Source organism: Panthera uncia, chromosome B1, assembly GCF_023721935.1.
Source record: "Panthera uncia isolate 11264 chromosome B1, Puncia_PCG_1.0, whole genome shotgun sequence".
Lineage (NCBI taxonomy): Eukaryota > Metazoa > Chordata > Mammalia > Carnivora > Felidae > Panthera > Panthera uncia.
Genome location: NC_064811.1, coordinates 116799189 through 116819044, shown reverse-complemented (window position 1 = coordinate 116819044; position 19856 = coordinate 116799189). Strand labels below are relative to the sequence as shown.

Genomic DNA, 19856 nt, shown 5'->3' with positions numbered 1-19856 from the left:
ACCTGTAGAACAGTTCTTTCCCTGGAGGGGAGTGTATTGCTATGCTAGGTTTTATCTAGGTTCCTAGATGAGGAAACTGAAGGTTAGAGCAAGTAAATGGCTGGTTAAAGTTTGTAAGTGATGGAAGCAAAATTAGCAGAGACCCTTTTCTGGGTTCAAACCCCACATTCTCGGTAGCACATGCTGCTGCTGCCACCCCATGCTCATGATACACACCAATTTCAAAAATTTGGAAACCATTTTAAAAGCAAACAAAAGGAATAAAATTGTCTGCATTCTAATGTCACAAGAAGGCGACACAAGCACTGTGATCAGGCGCCAACAGACTTTGGAAGAAGGGGTGAGATGATGATGTGCATTTGTTATTTGTGTAGCGGTATGTGGGCTGAAGAGCCCGAAGCAAGTTCGTAGTTTATGGAATTATTCGCGGTGAATATAGTATGATGACTCAAATTCCAACAGTGTTGTTGAGGGAGACGTGTTATCTAATACATGGTAACTGAGATTCATTCGTATTGGAATTATGCAAAGTGAGAACTGCCTATTTTGCACATAATTGAGATTGTGCATGTAAAACTCTGCCCTGCTTTTCCACCTATTAGTAAAAAACAAACATTTTCTCGAGACTTTAACATTTTAATAAATAATGTAATGCCTAAGCGTAAATCCCACTTAAAGTCGTATTCTGTCTAAAGGAAAATCATTCAAAATGCTCTACCTGGTGTCCCATCCTTTACCTTGATGGTGGAAGATTTGTATAACAGCTTTTGTGAGCCGTGTGTTGTGCATTTTAATGATGGTCTATAAATATTAACTTAGAATTTTTTTTTAATTTTCAATTTTCTTCAATTTTAATATATATTTTTATTTTATTTAAATCCAACATACATTGTATGTTAGTTAACATATGGTGTGATGATTGTTTCAGGAGTAGAATTTAATGATTCGACGCTTAACTTTTAACACTCAGCGCTCATCCCAACAAGGGCCTTTCCCAAAACCCATCATCCATTTATCCCATCCCTCCACTCAACAAAATAAAGATTATAAAAAGCATACATAGTCATCCAATGAGTGTGGACAAGAGTCACCCTTAATCTTTTCTTGCTGTGATGAGTCTATAGTTTCAGGAACCACAGTGCTGTTATCCAGTAGGAATCTTATTAAACTCAAAAGTATGCATTTTTTTATTTTTTAAGTTTATTTATTTACTGAAAGAGAGAGAGAGATAGAACAGATGGGGGAAGGGACAGAGAAAGATGGAGAGAGAGAATCCTAAGCAGGCTGTGTGCTGTCAGCGCAGAGCCTGATGCAGGGCTCAAACTCACAAACTGTGAGATCGTGACCTGAGCCCAAACTAAGAGTCAAACACTTTACTGAATGAGCCACCCAGGTGCCCCAAAACTATGCATTTTTAAAAATCACCTAATGTTCTAGGCTAACTCACTAGTTTCATTATTTTGAATCTTTTAGTATATATATATGGTTGTAAACTTGCAAAAATTTAAAGTGCCTATAATTTTTATGAAAATAAACTAATTTTATATTGTATATTTTAACTTTTTGTTATATTGTGCACTAATTTATAAAAGAAATACTTTAGCTAAAAAGTATTAGTTTCATAATGTGGATATCATGTATCAACCTGTGAAATAATTCGAATAAAAATATTACATGGACGTGCATGAAGACATTCTTTTTAAGTATTTGTTCATTTGGTAAATCAAATATTCAATTACAAACTTCCACTTCTGTTTACAGATTCAAAAGGCAGCTGAAGTCTGGATCCTTGGAAGTCATTTCAATACCTGCCTTTTTTTATCCAAACATGTTACATGTCAAGCAGTCAACTGAGGACTCAGGAAAATTAGAGAGGTATCAGGGCACCCGGGTGGCTCAGTCGGTTAAGTGTCTGACTTCAGCTCAGGTCATGATCTAACAGTCTGTGAGATCAAGCCCTGCGTTGGGCTCTGTGCTGACAGCTCAGAGCCTGGAGTCTGCTTTGGATTCTGTGTCTCCCTCTCTTTCTCTGTCCCTCCTCCATTCACACTGGATCTTTCTCTCAAAGATAAATAAACATTAAAAAAAATTAGGTATGATGTATTAGAAGACAGTATTCTCAAATAACAAACGTCATCGGATGTACTGTTGGAACCAGCATCTAATAGATCCCATTTCACAGTCAGTTCTTGCAAGAATGACTATGTGTGTCCCTTCCCAGTCTGCGTCCAGCGACGTCAGGTTGGTAGCATGAAATCAGCGATGGTAGGAGCAATTACACTATGGAAATGGGCAGAAGCTACAAATCGTGGTTCATCCCCACCCCACTCCCCAGAAAACATTTACCACCAGCACTGGATTATCAGTGTTCACATGTTCAGCTGATAATTAGCAAGGGCATAATGATGGGGGAAAAAAGCCTGGGGTTATAAATTATTACATGTGCCTTCTAATTCCAGCTTTTCTGTTTGTTGGTCATCCTGGCAATTTAGCCTTTGTTTTCTTAGCTTCTTCCACTTTCTGGTGTGTATAATAAAATCTACATTGTATATTTGGAAAAATCATGGTGAGAATAAAATATGATAGTATTTATGAAAGAATTTTGAACAATTAAAAGGTTTGTATGTGTACAAAGGAACACTACTGTTTGATTATACATGTGGAAGGTATTATAAGAAATGTAGTAATTTGGTTCCTCAAAACTTAATAGAGTAAAAGAAATGCCAGAACTCAGAAAAAACATCTTATCCCAGGAAACTCATTTAGTTCTGTTTTGTTTTATAATAATAAATGGTATGTCAGAATCTGGAACTCTCTTAAGGATTTTGTTTTAATTAAGTAGTCAGTTTTTAGAGTCATAAAGCTGGGAGGCATTCTAGATCCTGTTTTTCCTTCTGCCCTTTATGTCTCTATCATTTCTTCTTTAAAAAAAAATCTCTCTTGGAGCGCCTGGGTGGCTCAGTCAGTTGAGTGTCCCAACTTCAGCTAAGGTCATGATCTCACAGTTGGTGAGTTCGAGCCCCGCGTCTGTCTTGCTGTTGTCAGTGTGGAGCCTGCTTTAGATATTCTGTTTCCCTCTCTCTCTGCCCCTCTCCCACTCACACTCTCTCTTTCAAAAATGAATAAACATTTATTTAAAAAAAAAATCTCTCTCTGCATCATCCCTCTCCTTCCCATTCCTCTGCTCTGGACCATTCCTCTGCTTCAGGCGATTAATGATCTGTTTGCTTTCCCTAAGCCTCACCTAGCCTGTCTTCCAGTTCATTCTCCATAGTGTAGACAGAAGAATCCCTTTTCATAGGAGATCAGGTGCAAAGTTTCCTTCATGATCTGGTCTCTTCCCACCTTACCATCGTCAGCTTCTTTTCCATCCATTCTTGGTGCTGTAGATCTAAGGTGGCAGGCTCTCTCACATGCTTCATGTCTTTGCGATACTGGTCCTCTCACTGAATGCCCTGCTCCCTGCTCCACCCGCCCTGTCTTATGTTATATCATCATTGCCAACGTCTTTGTATATCACTTATCTAATCATTCAGATCTTATTATTTTTCCATATTTTCATAGAAGATTATGAAACCCAGAAGGGCGAGAGGTGCATTGTGTATTGTTCTTTGTATCTTAAGGAACTGGCCTTGCATCTAGCTTAGTGTTAAATTAGAATCAAGTTTCTTCTTACTTTTATTTGAACGGGACCTAAGATGAGAAAGGATATTAACTTTCTTGTACAGATCAAAAATTAACTGACCAAAACGTAAAATTAATAGATTATGCTTGTTCTAGTTTAGCGATGGCAGATATCGGCCACTAAATGAAGATGGGAACCTTTTTGATGTAACTTTTCAGTGTAACACTCAATTTCACTTACTATAGACAGTACTCCATGTTAGCAAAGGGCTAAACAAAGTCTGTGTTTAATTACTGGTGTGCTTATAAATAATTATATAATAATGACAAATATTAACAGATTTTATTATTTATCTTTAGTTGGCGCATCAAACAAGTACTGGATTTTTGTTTTTTGATGCTGTATGCCCAACCAAAGGCCATGTATTATTTACAGGTAAGACCTTGGTATATATATGTATAATTTAAAGTGGAAGTATTATGTTCTCCTTCCTTCCTGCTTGTATTCCTCTACCTTACTATGTATTCAGAAAATAAGAAAATGCCAAAAGGAAGTTGAAAGTTGATTTGAACTAAGTCTTCTAGCAGGGTTTACTATTAACAGAGGAAATCATAGTTACCTGAAGCAAACTGAAAAGAACTTCTCAAGTTAGAAAAAAATAGAAATTATGCTCCCTACATTTCTCTCGCCGCAAATTTATTACATTAAACAAACATTTTGAACACTTAATATACGCCATTGGTACCCTACATTGTCTCCTCTTGTATTTTATGTTCTACCCACTTCTACAGTGCCTTACTATATTTCTGAAATAAATAAACTGTATATAGTTTGGATCCCCTGAATTCTGGCATATTCTTAAATAAAGAGTTTTATGTTTCAGCCGTGAGTATATACTTCACTATATGTGACAATGTGCAGTTGTAAGAAGAGTTTGTAAGATATCACTGGAGATGAGAGAAACGTTAGAAAAAAGCCTGAAGCAAGGTCTTTCTCTTTTACCAGAAGAAAAAAAAAGAGCCTTTTGATTTCTGGTTAACAGAAACATGAGATCCACCCAATGTATTCTTCCCAATTTGAAACAATGTGATTCTAGTTTGTGCTCTGGTAACGTGCTTGCGGATTTCCACATTTTTCTGAATCATTTAGGAGGCCCTCTTATTGTATAGATTACCCATAATATATACAAAATTAAAAGAATAAAATTCTAGGGGAGCCTGGGTGCCTCAGTATGTTAAGTGTCTAACTCTTGATTTCGGCTTAGGTCATGATGTCACAGTTCATGAGATGGAGTTTCGAGTTGGTCTCCGTGCTGCCAGCACAGAACCTGCCTGGGATTGTCTTGTCTCCCTCTCTCTTTCGCGCCCCCCCCACTCCCCCCCCCCCGCCCCGCTCGTGCTCTTCCTCTCCCTCTCTCTCTCTCTCAAAATAAATAAATAAATAAATAAATAAATATTTTTTAGGAGAAAATTCTAGTTTCTCTTTCCCCCTCTCTTATGGAGAACTATTCTTAGGCTTATGTATACCAACATTCATCTACCCAGATAGTTGTGGATGAGAGTGTCAGTTCCCTTTCATCATCTCATTGCCAAGCACAGACCCTGGTTCTCTTGTGACAGGACCTGGCGCCTATCATCTCAAACATAAAGCTAGTTAGGCTTAAACTGGGAATGGAAGTATTTGTAAGGATGTAAATAGATATGGATAAATAGATTTTTTTCAATGAGGATTTAGATTGAGTGTTGCATATTACTACTTAGGAAAGAAACCTCATCTCTGGTCTCAGAATCTCAAAGTGAAAACTAATAGTAAATACCCTCAGTGAATTGAACTAAAAATAAAATAACCTCATAAAAACTGGTTTTTCAGTGTATTCTATTGAGAAAGTATTTTCAGTTCTCAAGCAAATGCAATTTATTCAATGGAAGCATCAAAGGAACTAATGACTTTTGTTTTTTTCCAGCTAGAAGATGATATCATAGCTAAAAAGGTGTACTTTACAAAAATCACAGATTTTGTGCATAATATCACTTCAAATAATTGGTTTTATATTGAGTTTTCAATTCTTGGATTCATAGGTAAGCCTTGTATTTTCTAGCACACAATAATCTTAAAATTTCTTAAACTTATTAGTTTGTTACTTAATGGAAAGGAATGGCATGATTTCTGTGAAGATACTGTTAATTTAACAGTAAGATCAAATTCAAGTACCTTGAGTTTCAGTAAATGTATTTTTAAACCAATCTTCCTGAGATAGACAATATAAATAAGCAGCCTATACATGTGATGAAAATGTAAGAAAGCTACTACTTGCTAAATGCTTGCTGCAAGTCTGGCCCACATGTTAACTCAGTGACTAAGGGGTACTGCTCTATTTTACATGAAAACTCAAAGAATTAAAGTTGTAAGACAGGAATTCTGATTTAGGACTACCGTACTCTAAATTCCTGGTAATTTCCAGTATGCCAAATGTGACATACTTAGAAAAGTATAAAAATATGTGAATCATACCCACCATGGAAGAATGCCTAAAATTGGGCCAATCATGGGATTTTAAAAAAAAATTCTTTTATAGACTTTCTTTCTTCTTCCTTCCACTCTTTCTACCCTCCCTCCTATACTTTTTCTTTTGTTTGAACCTTGAGGCCGCAAGTTGAATTACCACACTATTTCATGGTGCATATCATCCTTGCTTTCATACAGGAGCCCTCTTTTACTTTGTTCTTTCTTTTTTTTTTTTTTTCAACGTTTTTTTTTTTGTTTTTTTTTTTTAATTTATTTTTGGGACAGAGAGAGACAGACAGAGCATGAACGGGGGACGGGCAGAGAGAGAGGGAGACACAGAATCGGAAACAGGTTCCAGGCTCCGAGCCATCAGCCCAGAGCCCGACGCGGGGCTCGAACTCACAGACCGCGAGATCGTGACCTGGCTGAAGTCGGACGCTTAACCGACTGCGCCACCCAGGCGCCCCTACTTTGTTCTTTCATTTTATGCCCAGTCCCTACTCCCACTTCCTCCCACCCCCCAATAGGCTTCCATTCTAATATGTTCAAAGTGTACATATAGGGGCACCTAGGTGGCTCAGTCGGTTAACCGTCAGACCTCTGCTCAGGTCACGATCTCACAGTTTGTGAGTTCAAGCCCCGCATCGGGCTCTATGCTGACAGCTCAGAGCCTGGAACCTGCTTCAGATTCTGTGACTCCCCTCTCTTTTCCCCTCCCCTGCTTGTGCTTTGTCTGTCTCTCGCTCTCGAAAATAAATAATAGACATTTTAAAATGTTTAAAACAAAGTATACATATAAATATGCTTGTATTGGTGTTTATCATGTTTTTATCTGTTTAAAATTTACATAAATGGTGATGTGATATCCCTCTTCATGCCCCTTAACATTTTTGTCCTCAAAACTAGATTTTGAAACTGTCAACATGTTGATTTGTGTCAATTTAGTTTATTGTTTCTTACTGCTGTTGCATACGCCCCACATAATAATGCATTTGACTTCTCCGTCCTCAAAGAGGTCAACTTTGCTCCCAACTCTCTGCTGCCACAAAGAAATGAAGTGACATATTTTGTCCCCTGGATCAGGACCACTGAGGGTGAATATGACTGTGTTTCTAAGTCATGCCAGATTACTTTGCAGATTGGCTGTACAGTTTATAGTCCCCTAAGCAGTGCGTATGAGTTCCCACCTCCCCATATGCTTGACAACATGTGATTTTATTACATCATTTTTTATTTATTTATTTTTGCCATTGGGAGGAGTGTTAAGAATTTCTCTGATTGCTAGTGAAATCTGTTATTCATATACTTACTTGATAACTTTCTTTTCCATACTTTCTGTCAAGTATTGCAGAATCCAATTTTGAAACCCCAAAGGTTTATGCTCAGCTTTGATTTAAATACGAGGAAAAATTATAGGTAACAGCAATACCTGATAAGCTTGAAGAGGAAGTAATTTTGTTGATACATTACTGTGAAAATTTGAAATTTTTTGTATCTTTCTCACCAAAGCCCGGTGTGAGAAGGCTGGAGGATATTCACATTCTGACCAAGAGCACACTGAACAAGGAGCATTGTATATGTAATGCTGAAGTCTTATTTAAGCTTAAGTTTACAACAGTTTTGTTTTTTGTTGTTAGTGTTGTTATAAAACTAACAATTTTCTTACTCAATATTACCAAAAATATGAGTTTGCTAAATAGAATTTTACAGCATGCTGACAGCAGATAAGGAAAAGACAAATATTGATTCAACTATTTCCATCATTAAATCACTTACTTTGGTTACTATATAAAAACCAAAAAATTAAAATATAACTATACATTTGATTAAATAACTCATACAGATTCGACTCCTAGTAAAGAAAAGGAAGCATGATTACTTCCTACTATCATATTTATTAAATAGGTGTATTTTACACTATTTACTTTAACATTTACCTGAATCTTATATCTTCAACTTCATTTTAAAATCAAAGATGCAGTATATTAGAAGAAAGCAATTGGACCTAAGGAAATATCCTATTTTAAAGTATAGCAAATCTTTAAGTATCACAAATATAAGATAGAAATAAAATTCTTATAAAATGAGGGGTGCCTGGGTGGCTCAGTCGGTTAAGCAGCCGACTTTGTCTCAGGTCATGATCTCACGGTCCGTGAGTTCAAGCCCGCGTTGGGCTCTGTGCTGACAGCTCAGAGCCTGGAGCCTGCTTCTGTTTCTGTGTCTCCCTCTCTCCTGCCCCTCCCTCATTCACGCTGTGTCTCTCTCTGCCTTTCAAAAATGAATGAATGTTAAAAAAAATTTTTTTTAATTCTTATAAAATGATGCTCAAATATTGAAATAATGCTATATTTTAATCAAAATTAAATACTAAACATAAAAAATGTGGTAGATTGATAAAGTTCTACAAAAGTCAGGTTATAGATCCGCTTCTACAAAATGAAGTAAAAATTATAGCTTCTGTACATTTCATTTTATGTATGTATCTTTCACAAGACTTAGAAATTGATCCTCATTGGTTATCAAAATTGGTTTCCTGAGGGTATTCACTATTCTAAACCTGCTTCACACTTCTCTCTCCCAGAAGTGGTAATCTGTAATACTTAAGCAGATATATTATTTTATTATCCTTCAACTTCATGAATGCTTTAAGGATATACTTATATAAGGATATATTTAATTTTTAATGATTTTTTCGTCCTTTCTCTTGTTAATAGAATGAACAACTATATATAAGGGTTATTTTATAATATATGGTATAAACACTCGAGAGTTATTTGGATTTGTTTACTTTTTCTTCGTAGGAAAGCTATTTAAATCTGAGGACTTAACTGACTTGGTGCGTTTTTTTTTTAATGTTCTACAAAGATAAACCCATAGATTTGCTTTTGGGGGATATTTTTCAGGTAAAGATGTGTAACCCAGGAGAGACTCCTGTGAGTATTTCTTTACTTTGTAAATACAAACTATTTTAGGAAAATACTATCTGTCTAATGTAATTCCCTGAAATTTGTTTACAGAACTAAACCTGATGAGTGCACTAGTTTTTAAGTCTGGTATCCAGAATTTTTACTGACACTTATACCTACTACATGAAGTAATGAGAGGCCACAAATTTAGTGAAAAGTGGAAGAAAAGTGACAAACAAACAATAATAAAATGATAGATACAAATCAAATATGTCAATATTTACATCACATATAAGTGGCCAAAATATGCCAGCTAAGAGATAGTTCATCAGAATGGATTAAAAAACACAATGCAATTATTGCTGTCTGTACTCAGTTAAAATATAATGAAATACATAGGTTAAAAGTAAAAGATGGAAAAATAAATACCACGCAGACAATAACAAAAAGAAATCTGTACTAGCTATATTAATATCAAAGTAGACTTTGGTGCCAAAACCCAAAAAATTTGACCAGGGATCAAGAAGGATACTATATACTGGTAAAAGAGTCAAATCACCAAAAAGATACAACAATCCTAAAAGTGTATGCATCTAATAAGAGAGACTCAAATGCATGATTGGAAGATGACAGAATTAAAGAGAGAAATAGATTAGTCTACAATTATAGTTGGAGACTTCAACACTCCTCTCTCAAGAACAGAACTGGTGTGTAGAAAATCAGCAGTGAGATAAAAGAATTGAACAACACCATCTACCATCTGGATTTAATTGATATTTAAAAAGCACTACGTCCAACAGCAATACAAAACACATTATTTTAAAATACACATGGGGACTCCTGGGTGGCTCAATCGGTTAAGCATCTGACCTCAGCTCAGGTCATGATCTTGTGATTCGTGAGTTTGAGCCCTGCATCAGGCTCTGTGCTGAAGTGCAGAGCCTACTTGGGATTCTCTGTCTCCCTTTCTCTCTGCCCCTCCCCTGCTCGCTCTCTCTCTCAAAATAAATAAACATTTAAAAAGAAGAAATTAATAACAGAAAGATAACTGAAAATCTGCAAGCACTTGGAATTTAAACAATACACTGCTGAATAAACCATGAACGAAAGAGGAAGTCTCAAAGGAAATTAGAAAATACTTTGAATAGAATGAAATGAAAATACAACCTATCAAAATTTGTGGCATTCAGCTAAAGCACTGCTTAAGGAGAAATTTATCCTAGAAGAAATCTTTATCTTAGAAGAGAAGAAAGATTTTGCATTAATAATGTCAGCTTCCACTTTAAGAAACTAGAAATAGCAAAATCAACCCAAATCAAGCAGAAGTAAGCAAATATTAGCTATGAAGTCCGAAAGCAACAAAATTGAAAACATAAAAGTAGTTCTTTGAAAAGAGCAAGAAAACTGATAAGATTGACAAAGAAGACTCAAAAACAAATTATCAATAATAGAGACTATCATGATGCATATGTATGAGTGTGTGTGTGTACTAACAAGATATGTAGATTATATGCTGAAAACCTAAAAATGCTGATGAAAGAAGTAGACATACCATGATCATGGATTGGATGTGTGTAAATGTGATATGCAGATAAGTATGTATGTAAGCAAGATGTTTAGGTTGATATGTAGATAGGTATGTACATATGTAGATATGTAGATGTGTATATACATACCAACATCTACATATCAACCTAAACATCTTGCTTGATAAAAACATTATTTCAAAGTAGATCACCTATCTAAATATAAAACAAACTTTAAAACCTTTAGAAGTGTAAAAAAATATCTTCAGGATCCAGGAGAAGAGTTCTTAGACATGATACTAAAACTATGATCCATTTTTTTTAATTACTAAATTAGATTTCATCAAATTCAAATCTTTTGTACTGTAAATTTTACTGTTAGAGGATAACATACCACAGACTATGAAGAAATATTTGTAAATTCTATATACAACAAGGACTTGTATTCACAACATATATAATATTCCCAAAACTCAATAACAGGAAAATAACCCAATTAAAAAATAAGCACAACACTTGAGTAGACACTGCTAAGGTAGTTTCTCCCTTACTGCAATAAGCAATTAACTCAGCTTTCCTTTAGCAGAGCTAAAAGGGCATTTTGTGGGAAGCCAGCATATGATAATGTCATCTCATTGGAACTTCTATTAATAGCTTAGCAAATATTATCATATTTTCTGGTTTTTAACTCCTCAACTAATTTTATCTGACCTTAGTTTCAAATTAAATTAACTGTAGATTATTTAAATACTTTACAGTTATAAAAACAATCCTTTAATATAATACTTTCCTACATGTTTGTACTGAGTAGAAATACATTTAAGTAAGCCTGCTGTTTAAAGATTGCAAAAATGCAATCTACCAAGTGGGAGAAGATATTTGCAAATAATATATCAGATAAAGGGTTAATATCCAAAATATATAAATAACTTATACAACTCAGCACCAAAAAACTCTCAACTAATCCGATTAAAGAATGGGCAGATAACCTGAATACTTTCCAAAGAAGCCATACAGATGACCAACAGACACATGAAAAGATGCTCAACATCACTCATTATTAGGGAAATGCAAATCAGAACCACAATGAAATAGCACTTCACACCTGTTCAAATGGCTAAAATAGAAAACACAAGAAATAACATGTGTTGACAAGGATGTGGAGAAAAAGGAACCCTTGTGCACTATTGGTGGGAATGCAAATTGGTGAAGCCACTGTGGAAAACAGTATGGAGTCTCCTCAAAAAATTAAAAATAGAATTACCATATGACTTAGTAATTCCAATATTGGATATCTACCCAGAGAAAACAAAATACTAATTGGAAAAGATATATGCACCCCTGTGTTTATTGCAGCATTATTTACAATAGTCAAGATATGGAAGCAACCCAAGTATCCATCAATAGAGGAGTGGATAAAGGTGTGGTATATATACAATGGAAAATTACTCAGCCATAAAAAAGAATGAAATCTTGCCATTTGCAACAACATGGGTGGACCTAGAGGGTATAATACTAAGTAAAATAAATCAGAGAAATACAAATACCATAATATTTTACTCATGGGGAATTTCAGAAACCAAACAAATGAAGAGATTGACAAACAGAACCTTAAATGTAGAGAACAAACTGGTGGTTGCCAGAGCGGGGAGGTGGGTGGGGAGACAGGAGAAACAGGTGAAGGGGATTAAGAGAACACTTATCTTGATGAGCACTAAGAAATATATAGAATTGTTGAATCATTATATTGTGTACCTGAAATTGATACAACACTATGTTAATTATACTTGAATACATTGAGTATATAAATTTGAGATGTATTTTTATGAATTTTTAAGTATACAGTATTTAAGTAATTCTCAGTGATCATAATAATTTCAAATGTTTGCTTGTAATATTAATGGGTGGTTTCACAGGTCATCTTTCTTATTTTTATTTTTAATGAGATTAACCAAATCTTTTTTCTATAAAGCATAATATTGGTTGTTTTAATCACGTTTTTTTTTCTACTTAATACATTGAGGGGGGTGTAACAGTGTAGGAATTAATTAATATGAAAAGACAAAGAATAATATAGTCTGAGTGAATGGATAGAAAAATACAAAAAATTTCATTTATGTTGTTGAAATAACAAGAAGGGAGTGGAAAATTATAGTTGGTACAGCAGTAGCCTGATTTTCTATGACAGAGTTCAAGAAAATACATGCTTTAACTAACACCTTTTTGTACCTCAACTTTTATTCTTATGAAGAAAAATCTAAGTAATAAAGTTTTATTTAATGTTTAAGTATTAAAATAGAACTCTGGCAAAAACTAATATAATACAGAATTCTTCCATCCATAAAAGCAATAAAAAGGAGTATTTGGGTTGTTACAGAAGATTATTGTTTCTCTTTTTCCCCAGGAAAAATGTGCAGAACGAAATAAGCAAATTCGTATTCGATATAAACCTTCTCTTTTCCAGCATGTGGGTATACAGTCATCATTCCCTGGAAGAGAACAATATTCCAAAGTAAGATTTTGAAATGTTACTTGAGTAATATATAATGTCTTGTGAACTTATAAAATATTGTTCAGGAAAGGAGAGATGGAAACATGAGACAGACTGTGAAATATGGTTGTTTAAACATAGTTCATCTTACAATAGCTATATGTTGTGAAGAGCAATCATCTTTTCAAGACCCAAGTTATCTGTCATGGTTAGAAAAATCTAGCCTATGTTAACTTCTTTGCCTTACTATTATGTAACAGCTGTGCAATTCAAGTAATGACTAAAAACATGTTTTAAAAATCATAATATACTCACTATTTTAGTCTAATATTTAAAATTAGACAAGAATATTTCCAAATAAAATGTCCCTATTATCTAATTTAGATGTATCAACATTCTTATTTCAGATCACTATTTATTGTATCAACAAAAATTTGATTTTTTGGTATTGTTTGGTTTTTATCATTCTTAAATTTTCCATCATTTTTGGAAACAATGTTATTTATAATTGAATTAGCATCTTGGTAGGGTAGAAGAAGCAAAGACTTCGGAGTCAAAACACCTAGTTTTTAGTTACGGTGACTTATGTCCTCTGTGCTCTCTTCAGTCTGTAAGAGGGAGAAGTTTAAATTAGATGATCCTTAAGATGTTTTCCACCTTTGAAATACTACTGACATCTCTCCCTTCATTTCTTCACACAACAAAGCAAATGATTGCTTTAATCTTTGGCAGTTGAAATGAGAGAAATGCACGTGCACATACTCTCATCATTTCATTCATTATTTATGATCAGCCCTCCTTCCACCTTTTCTACTCCTTATCTCTATATATTTATTGTACTGAGTTCTTTGGAACACTGCCTGAAACATAGTGTGAATTTAGTAGATGTTAGCTATTAGCTATTATGCAAGGTGAAATTCTAGATTGAAAGTATTCATTAAGCAAAACAGACAAGTGTCTGGTATATTGAAAATTTATGAATCTGCATGCAAAAAATAACACCATAAAAATACATAAAACATAGCTGCAGGTGATGCAGAAAGAAATTGGTCTATACCATTCTATTTGTTGGTGCTGTTATAATGGAACTCTTTTCTTGCATTGTATTTTTTTGCTTGATGAGCTGTTTTAACCTTACCTTTGTAAATTTACAACCGATAAAGTAGAATATTTATCTAATCACTCATATTTTAATGTTATAACCTAGCTCTTAACCTTTTTATACCTCACACCATGTAAAATAGAAATAAATAACAATTTAGTGACATGTCCAATGTGGATTGTATATTTTTAAAATATATATTACTTTAATTATTATAATTATTTAATCATATTATTTTAAAATTTTCTAACAGGATATTTATTATTAGGAGTTTCATAATTCGAGTACCTTCTTTAAAAATGATCAGCATCATTCTTTGGAAAAAATGACATAATGAGGATTAGTCTTAGTTCTCAACTTTCTTCATAGTGGCTAAGAGACTATCTCATATAAAAAATGAAGCCTTTGATAATATAGTGGTAAGTATAAAGATTGATATAAATATATAGAAAATTATCAGATATTGTTTAGCCTTATTTTATAATCATATTTTGTGTATTTTTAAAACTTTATACATATAACTTTCTGATATACTCTCTAATATTTTGTTTGAGAATAATGAGTATTTTCTTTTCCTTTTTATCATATACTGTATACATACAATGAATTTGGAGACAATAGATCTCAGTTTGAAGCCTCATTCTTATCAATAGATGCAACACTATGGATGAATCTCTAAAACACTGTGCTAAATGAAAAAAGCCAGATGCAAAAGACTATATACTCTATGATTCAATGTGGAATTCTAGAAAAGGCAGATCCTGATATCTCATTATGATTTTAATTTGCATTTCTTTGATGGCAAATGATGTTGAGCATCTTTTCATGTGCTAGTTGTATGTATGTATATATGTATGTGTGTGTGTATATAATGAAATATAGATTTTTACCAAATATGGATTTTAATGAAATGTAGTATATAGTTTATGAAATGTCTGAGTATTTGCCCATTTAAAAAAGTGGGTTGTTCACCTGTTTACTTTTGTTTGTACATACATGGTCTCAGCTTATGACTTGCTCTTTCATTTTCTTAACAGTGCCTTTCAATGAATGAAAGATTTTCACCTTGATACAGGTCACTCCACCCAAACCTCCACTCTGTCCATATAGTTATGTCATTGCTTAGTTCAGTATTCAATGATTTCATAACGAGAATATAAAACCTGTTTACACTTAAACTGCATAGTATGCTCCATTTTTCCTTTATTATGCAGCTTTTTTTTGTTTTAAATTTGCTTTATTTCAATGTACTTATCACTAATTCATCCTCAGATTCCCTGCGAATTATCTAAATCTGTTCCTGATGTATTCAAACATTTTAAAAATCATGGCTGAATGTTGAATATTGTTGAATGCTTTTCTGCATTTCTACCACTTCCTAACCTTGAAAAATCTCTCTCCTGCAGCCTTCTGACCAGCTCTAGCATATATCTTAGGAACCAGGCAGTTGATTTTGCTGTTTTCTATATCTCAAATCTGTATCATTCTTGGTCAACTCATTTGTTTTAGTAAAGCACACTCCCCTCTCCCTGGTAATTTCTTGAGAAAGATTGTGTAGGAGGTAAATTCTTGGAAAACTAAAACATCTTAAAATGACTGCAGTCTATCAAACTTAATTGTTAGGTTGGTTAGGCAAAAGATTCTGAATTCTGATTTTTTAAGGTATTCAAGACTGTAACTGATGAAAAGTAGTTAAAGCCATTCTAATTCCTGTTTCTTGGTATCAGACCAATTTTCCCATCTGTAGACCTTTAAAACTTTTCTTCTATTTGAGATTCTACAATTTCATGATGATAAGATAGGTCTATTTTTATCTATTGTGCTTAATATTTGGTAGGGCTTTTTAATATGAAAACTCGTGTTTCGATTCTGGAAAATATTCAGAAATTATTTTGTTGATAAATTTCTCCCTCTGTTTTCTGTGCTCTTTTTAAGGAACCCTATTTCAAATGTAAGATTCCTTAGATTGATGTACTCTCTGTCTCTTACTTTCTCCTTCCTATTTTCTTTCTATTTGCTTCACTGTCTGAAAGTTTTTCTGAATTTTGGCTTATATCCTTTTTATGAGTGCTTTTTTTTTGTTTTGTTTTTTGGGAAGGAGGGCAGTTTTCATTGATTGGTTGGTTTGGTTGTTTGTTTGTTTTTGCTATTGTAGCTTTAATGTCTGAAGAACTCCTTTTGTTCTCCTAATGTCATTGCCCTCTTTTATAACCCTTGGTTCTTATTTTATGATTGAAATACTTCTACTTAACCCTCTGAGGATTCTAATATTTTTAAAATATTTTTTTTTAATTTCTTATTCCTGCATAGTTTCTATGGTCGATCTGTGGTCGTTTCTGGTGTCTGCTGCTCTGCATAAGCATGTATATTCCAACTGTGACTCTCCAGTTAACCCCAGGGCCCTTGCCTGTTCCCCTATATCCACTGTCTCTTCAGTTTGGGTCATCCTTATAGCTACTCTCACCTTTGTTAGTAGCTGGTGCCAGTGTGTTTTAGAATTTGAAAACTTCCCCTTCTCATCTGGTCTCATATGCTTTCCATCTGACACTCCCTCAGAATGATTTCTATGGATGGAAGGGTGTTCATGCAGAATTAACATTTGATACTTCAACAGTAAAAGGGGCACAATCTGCAACTATGTGAATGGAACTAGAGGGTATTAGGCTAAGCGAAATTAGTCAGTTGGAGAAAGACAAATATCATATGACTTCATTCATATGAGGACTTTAAGATACAAAACAGATGAACATAAGGGAAGGGAAGCAAAAATAATATAAAAACAGGGAGGGGGACAAAACATAAGAGACTCTTAAATATAGAGAACAGAGGGTTGCTGGAGGGGTTGTGGGAGGGAGGATGGGCTAAGTGGGTAAGGTGCATTAAGGAATGTACTCCTGAAATCATTATTGCACCATATGCTAACTAACTTGGATGTAAATTAAAAAATAAATAAACTACTAATAAAAATCATCAAAATCTTAAAAAAAATAAAAATAAATTAAAAAGGTACATAGTATATAACCAAAAGTATGCATTATTTATATACATACCACTTCACCATGAAAATGTGGGTGCATTTCCATGAAGATAACCCTGCATTCTGTGAGTTCAATTAGACCTGCATCATGTTGTTTGTTTGTTTGTTTGTTTTATTTATTTTTTTAGTGGGACTGAGGTCAGCAAAATTTGAAGAAGGTAGCGCAGGTAACAAATTTCCCAGGCAACTTCTTTATCTGTTACCCTCTCAGTCACCTGTCTTTCTAACAAGCTCCTTTCGGAAGGTCTCCCTTCTTTCCTGCAAGAACAGCAAGAGACCACCACCACCTCATTTTTTCCCTCCCACATTAGGAATTTGAAATGCCTTCAGCACCCTCCACTGCAACCAGATTTCCCTATCAAAAACAATTTCAGGGAAATAGGGAACTGTCCTTTTGCTAACATTTTTAGATATTTAAAATTAGGTGTTTCCAAACTGATGAAAGAGCTGCAGAATGGGTTACCCCTTCCATTTTCCAAAGGGTGCGTTTCAAAATGCAATAAAATTCAGTCGTATCAGATTTTTAGCTTTGTTTATATTTATTAAATAATGTACATATATCCGGCTGAACATTAACAAAAAGAGCAACAATCCTCTGCAATTTCCCCATCCTTATCTGACTCACCAGAGGCAAAGACATTTAATCATTCTGGTTTAAATGCTTGGTAGTTTTCTTTATATTGCTAAATAATACACTTACGCTGCTAATTTTTATTTATCCACATTATTTTTCCTGCAGTATAGATGAAAATTTAGCTACTTATTCATTTTTACCATGTCTTAGTCAGTTTGGGCTGCCATAACAAAAAACAAAACACACGCACACACAAAAAAACACAAACTGGGTGGCTTAAACAACAGAAATTTATTTATCACATTTGTAGAAGCTGGGAAGTCCAAGATCAGGATGCCAGCATGGGGGCTTTTGGTGAGAGCCCACTTCCTGGTTTGTAGACAGCTGTCTTCTGACTATATCCTCACATGGCCAAGAGTAGAGAAAGGTCTGGTCTCTTTATCCCACTATAAAGGCACTAAAGTCATTCATGAACATTCCACCTTTTTGACCTAATTATCTCCCAAAGGCCAAAGGTTATATTTCCAAATACACTGAGGATTTAGGCTTCAACATACGAATTTGAGGAAGGAGATGCAAATATTCAGTTGATGGGATATTATGACATTGATTATTTTGCCCCTTTCTTTTCTGAGTTTTCTTTTCTGAAAGAATAATCAAATATTAAGTTTACTGAATTGATCTTCTATATGTCATAGCTTTTATTTACTATGTCCTATCATTGGTTTTTCTATGCACTAGGTGGATTCCTTGACTAACTTTTCTAATGAATGTTTACTTCATTTTTATTTTATTCCTTTTTCCCTAGCATCTACTTGTGTTGTGGATACAATTATTCTCAAATCTCAGAATACTATTAGATCTCTTTATGAAACATTTTTATTTTTTTTAAGTTTATTTATTTATTTTGAGAGAGACAGAGAGAGTGCAGAAAGGAGACAGGCAGAGAGAGAGTGGGACAGAGAAGCCAAAGCAGGCTCTGTGCTGACAGCAGTGAGCCTGATGTGGGTCTTGAACTCACGAACCATGAGATCATACCCTGACCCGAAGTCAGATGCTTAACCTACTAAGCCATCCAAGTGCCCCTCATGAAACATTTTTAAAGTTCTTTTCTGCATTCTGAATGCGCTGTTTTTTCTGTGACCAGATAAATCTATCTGCTTGTCTATTTTGATCTGTCTGTTAGGTTACACACTTTCCTCAAATATTTAGTGATTCTTGGTTGTCTGGTGGCAAATATGGGTAATTTTAATTCCTCTCCCTCCCCACTCCTTTCCCCACACTGCATTTATCTTCATATTCCTTTATAAAATTGAAAGGAATGAGGCTTCCTGAGAGTTTTTGGTACATGGATATAATTTGTTGGCTTATGGCCACCATAAGTCGGTTAAGCTCCGACTCCGGCTGAGGTCATGACCTTATGGTTCATGAATTCGAGCCCCTCTGCTGTCAGCACAGAGCCCACTTCAGATCCTCAGATCCTCTGTCCCCAGCCCTCACCCCTTTCACACGTGTGTGCGTGCACTCTTGCACGATGAATAAACATTTAAAGAAAAAAAGAATTTGTTGGCTTACAAACTCTGTTGTAGAGTATGTGGGTGACTAGGCTGTGATTGTTTTGTGTTGGAGTGTTTTTCTGTTTTTTGTTTTCCCAGTGGTTTGAGTGAAGGGGCACCAACATCGCAACCTATGTCCCAAAGAGCTTTGTTCTGGGACACAGGTTCACCCAGTGCCTGCCCTAGTTGCTAGTTACATCTGGGTGGCTCATTGAGCTTTCCTTAGAGAAGACTATGTGTATCAGTTGCCTGGGGCGAAAAGGCCTTGCAGCTCTCCCGTGCTCCTGACAACACTCCCCCTTCCTTCTTCAGGGTTAGCTCCGCTTTGGCTTCCATCTTTCATCAAATTTGCTATCTCCATTCTAGCCCTATGTTCCACATGCTGAAGTCACAGACTGCTCGGCTCCATTGTCAGGCCCCACTCTTCCACCAGATTTATGTCTCTCGTTAATTTGATTAAATGTCTCCTCAGCTGTGGGCCTCCTCTATTCTTTATGTCATTTGGAATTACATCTTTTTCGTTCATTTACTATC

At 34.8% G+C, this 19856-nt stretch overlaps 1 protein-coding gene across 1 annotated transcript in view; it reads left to right on the top strand.

Annotated features, from left to right (window-relative positions):
* MGAT4D (MGAT4 family member D) overlaps positions 1-19856 on the top strand; it is a 57992-nt gene that overhangs the window by 35330 nt on the left and 2806 nt on the right. The window contains 7 exon segments of the mRNA XM_049632205.1: positions 1762-1875; positions 3985-4060; positions 5589-5703; positions 8932-8972; positions 8974-9063; positions 12967-13074; positions 14409-14574. Coding sequence (XP_049488162.1) covers positions 1762-1875; positions 3985-4060; positions 5589-5703; positions 8932-8972; positions 8974-9063; positions 12967-13074; positions 14409-14423 — 559 coding nt within the window. The 3' untranslated portion in view covers positions 14424-14574.